We start from the raw sequence: 4,902 nt of genomic DNA, 5'->3' as shown, positions 1-4,902 counted from the left end.
CTACAAGGAAATTTTAATTGAAAGACAGCTCCTAAGTTGAGAGCTCTTGTCTTATAAGACAGGAACTCTCTCCTTCTCTTTTGAGTATCCCTCGCTAGGTCAGGAAAAGTTTGTATCCTTGAACCCATAAAGTTTGCATTTGCATGACGAAAATAAGTCTTGAAAATGTTGTTACAATCTATCTCCAAAGCAAAGGTAGCAATTAGGGTAGTTCTTTCAGTCACAATTTCCAGGGATGACTCCAAAAATCCAGTCAAATCAAAGTCCGGTTGAGCCTAAGACTGTCCATCAATCACTTTTTTAAGTCCTGTAATGTACTGGGCTCTAGCAATAGGGGGAAACCCCTCTGCTGGTATTCCCAGAACTTCTCCAAAGTATTTACGCAGCATATCAAGAGCGGGAATTAGTGGAGACTTGGGGAAATTAATAAATCTCAAGTTGTTCCTACGACTTTGATTTTCAAGAAATTCTATTTTACGATGTTGAACCTCTTTCTCCCTGATCAATGTGGCTGAAACATTTTGCAATTTGTTGACCTCTGCTTCCAAAGTTGCTACCTTTTTTATATTATCTTGGACTTTTCCATAAGTTTCTTGATAGTTTTGTTTCAAGTCAGTTACTTCTCCCCGAAGGGAGTTTAATTTAATTTGTAAAGCAGTGTTAATACCTTGGATGGCGTCCCAGAGCGTCTCCATCGTAATCACAGCCGGTCTTCCAACACCACGGGTTTCCACAGGGGCAGGTGCTCGATCCAAAGAAGAGATATTATCCTTCATTGTTAATTTGGTCGGCGTTGAGGCGCTAACGGGCCCTCCTGGTTCAGACGACAGGGGTTGTATTCCACCAATCACCCCGTCGTTCTGAGCTTCCGTCAGCGGCATACCTGCTCCTGGCCTCGGGGGGGGGGGGGGGTCTGTGCTGGAGGGCGGGCTAAGCGATACGCCCTCAATGCTATGATCAGCTTCAAGTGAGGTTGATCTCGCGGTCGCGGGTATCCGCTCTCCAAGTGCCCGAACTCCAAAAGTCTCCAACACGGTTTGGCGCACAGCGGGACTCAGGGCTTAACTCGAGGAGGTAAGAGTTTTCGCCTTCCCCTTTCTCTTTCCCATGTTGTTCTTACGGGCTTCTGGCATCTTCCCTGCTAGGAGCTCAGGGAGTCCAAACACTCACATCGCTTCGGGCGCCATCTGGTGACATTATTTCTGAGGTTTTTCCCAGAATTTGTGCTCAACTGAGTCTAGTTACTTAAAAGGCATGCATGTATGTTCAGACTGCAAGCTTGACTCTACAACATATTTATGAGTAGCAAGGGTCTCAGGATTTTAAGCCAAGCACTGCAGGATGGTTGATTTCTTTCAAGTTTCCCACAGGTATAACCCAGTCAAACTCTGTGATATGATGGCAGGGGTTTGCATCTCTACAGGGAGAGAGTGCAGTACATAAGGTAGGTAGGCAGGTGGATGGGCAGGGTGGGGGGGGGGGAGTTTGGAAAGTGCCCACCAATGTTTACTCTGGACCCACCCAAAATTGATGGCCTGATTATGTCTCTGTTAGTGAGAAATTTGAGGAAGAACTGATCCTCTAACATTTTTTTCTACATTATTATTACTATCAGCAACACACACTCTTAAGAGAATCTCTTCATAAAGGGGGTTAATAAATCCAAATAAATAAATGAAAACAAGAGAAGGCCATGCAAAATTATATAATGACTCAAACATCCAACAAGTGCTGTGAATTAAAATATGACTCATATTCAAAAGTTCACTGAGCAGGTAGATATCCAGATAAAAGTTGTTTACAAATGTGTATATGGATGTTTAGTGGAACTTATTCAGTTAAGTCTAACACTGAATATATCCAGATAAAGTTATCCAGATAATTTTAGGACAACATTTTCCCGTACCAGCTTTGCCCATATAACTTTAACTCACCATTGTTAAAAATGAGTGCTGGCCAGCTAAAGTTTATCCCCAGCAAAAGTTTAATCACAGTTTGGGAACACCTCCAGTCCTATCTTTTCTTATGGAGGCAAATGTTGTGTGGGCAATTGTTTCCAGATCATATTTACTACTTCAGTGTGTGTGTGTGTGTGGGGGGGGGGGGGGGGGGGGGGGGGGGGGGAGGAAGGGTGGAGGATTTATTAGCAAAATTCCAAAGTTAGCAAGATAGATCTCCTGATTATTGAGTTCTAAGACACTAATTTATTATTTTGGAGAATATACTCATCTTCAAAGAGATTATTGGTATTTCAAGTCAGCAGGATTGTCTTATTGCCAACAATATAAAAATCCAGTGATACCCCCTCCTAAAAAAAAAAAAAAACAACAAAAAACACAACTCCAAAATTTGAAACAAGGACTATATTTTCAGCCAAACTTAAGTACCTAGATTTTCAAAATGCACGATCCTAGTCTTAGTGGATGTACAGGCATATTTTCATAGCAGTTAGACTTACAAAGCTAATGTATGGAACTGTGTAAGTCTAAGAGCTTTGAAAATGAGCGCCACAGTCAACTAATTTTACAATTAGTAACATAAACTAAAGCAGTTAAATTGAGTTCTGCTATTAGATGATCTAACTTTGGTTACTTATATTTAGAAGGAAAAAACAAAAAGAAAGACACAGCACATGGTTTCTAAGTTTATTCCGTTATTTCATTTTTTCTTCCAGATTGTTTTTTTTAAACATGAAATCTAGTATTTTTTTTTGTAATATTTGATTTAAACACTGGACACCACAGGTTTTTCATGCCCAGCTATTTAGAACCGGAATCAGATACCAGCCGGCAGAATATCCCGGCATAATGTGGCCACTGGCTATATTCAGTCTAGAACCTGGATATCTAAGCAGATAAAGTTAGGATAGCGCTTTTGCTGTCCTAAATTTGCCTGTCTAGTTACCTGGTTAGTGGACTGAATACTGCTGTCAACTGGTTTATATGAAACAGCCAATGGTCTGCGCACAGACTAACCTAGCACAACTCAAATAATGCCAGGGTGGTCAGGAAGGATTTTCTCTGGGAATACCTGGATAATATGGCTGAAAACCCAGATATAGTCCAATGATCAGGAGTTATCTGGGTAGGAGCTGCTCCTACCTAGGTAAGTCCCACTGAATCTTGGGCCCATATAAAACCCCTGTAAGAATACCTTGTGACTCTGGGCAAGTCACTTAACCCTCCATTGCCCCAGGTACAATAAGTTCCTGTATATATACTGTAAGCCGCATTGAGCCTGCCATGAGTGGGAAAGCGCGGGGTACAAATGTAACAAAAATAAAAAATAATAAATAAAAATAAAAAAATCTATGCATCTCTCAACAGCTGTTTTAGTATCACCAGGCAAATTAATTTTATAATCTTGGAGAGAGTGGGCAAACATTTGCAGGAAGAAAAAAAATACACACATGCACAGAGCTAGGCATAAAAATATTTACAAAATCATTCTAAATGTGTAACATTTTACATACATTATTTTTTTATAGATAGGAGTTTTGTCAGGGCTTTTCTTACCTCTTTGTTTCTCATGCTATAAATAACGGGGTTTAACATTGGAATCAGAGCTGTGTACAGCAGGGAGAACAGTTTGTCTTGATTTGGTGAATACATGGAAGTCGGCCTCATGTACACACACATAATAGTCCCATAGAACAGAATAACGACTGTGAGGTGGGAGGAGCAGGTGGAGAAGGCTTTGTGTCTTCCTTTTGCAGAACGGATTTTGAGGATGCTGGAGATGATATAGACATACGATGTCAAAGTTAATCCAAAGGGAAAAAAAGCCAAAAAAACTCCTTCAGTAAATATCACAATTTCAAGGCTGTGCATATCATTACAGGAGAGTTTCATCAGTGCTGCAATATCACAGAAGAAATGGTTAATTACATTCCCTCTACAAAGAGAGAATTGAGATATGAAAACTGTTGGTAATAATGCAGCCATAAATCCAACAACCCAAGAAGCAGATGCCAGAAGGACACAGACTCTCCTGTTCATGATGAGCACATAACGTAAAGGGTTGCAAATAGCAACATATCGATCATAGGCCATGACAGCGAGAAGGAAAAATTCTGCATCTGTGAGAGTTATAAAAAAGTAGATCTGTGTTATACATACAGAAATAGAAATCAGTGTCTCCCCTGTCATAAGACTTCGCAGCAGTGTAGAGAGAGTGACAGAAGAGTTATCAATATCTAGGAAGGACAGGTTACTGAGAAAGAAGTACATGGGTTTCTGCAGATGAGGGTCAGTGTATACTAACATTAAAAACATAAAATTTCCCAGCACAGAAATCAGGAAGATCAGGAAAACTGTGACAGAAATGAGAAGTTGCAGGTCAGGATGATCAGAGAATCCCACGAGAATGAATTCTGTAACTGAGGTCTTGTTTTCCTTTCCCATTGATTCTACAGTCTTAATCTGTTGTGATATAAGGGGAAATAAATAAAAATGTAAGAGAATAAAAGTACTACAAGAACAAAGTCTGCAGTTATGTTATAGATGACTGACATTAAATTCCATCATGTCACATATCAGGAACCTTCTGCATATTATACTGATTCTATACATGGTATCATTCTTCCAGCCGATATTTAGCTGGTGGTGGACCGTGTATTTAAAACCTTTTACGGTAGCCATTTTCCTGAAGAAGCCGCAAGTGGCACCAACAAGTGGGTTTTGCTCCTGCCTTGATTGCCCTGCTGGACCACCAGGGATTGCAGGTAGGCCCTGGGAGGGGGGCTATCCTTTATGGTGAAAGGGTGGGGATGTTAGTGTTTTAGGGAGGGTCTTTATGTGGATGCAATCAATTTTCAAAAGCTGTCCTAAATTCAGGCACATAGATATGAGAGTATTGGCTGAATATTAATAGAACCACCATGATCACCCTCCCTCTAGTGTC

General features: G+C 40.5%; 1 protein-coding gene across 1 annotated transcript; it reads right to left on the bottom strand.

Annotated features, from left to right (window-relative positions):
- Positions 1–3,473: 3,473 nt before the first annotated feature.
- LOC115464657 (olfactory receptor 1019-like) lies at positions 3,474–4,403 on the bottom strand. The gene has a single exon (XM_030195018.1). The coding sequence runs from the start codon at positions 4,401–4,403 to the stop codon at positions 3,474–3,476; it is 930 nt and encodes a 309-aa protein (XP_030050878.1).
- Between the last annotated feature and the right edge of the window lie 499 nt (positions 4,404–4,902).

Source organism: Microcaecilia unicolor, chromosome 3 (assembly GCF_901765095.1).
Source record: "Microcaecilia unicolor chromosome 3, aMicUni1.1, whole genome shotgun sequence".
NCBI classification, from domain to species: Eukaryota; Metazoa; Chordata; class Amphibia; order Gymnophiona; family Siphonopidae; genus Microcaecilia; species Microcaecilia unicolor.
Note: the sequence above shows the minus strand (reverse complement) of the source record. Positions and strands in the feature narration are given on the sequence as shown.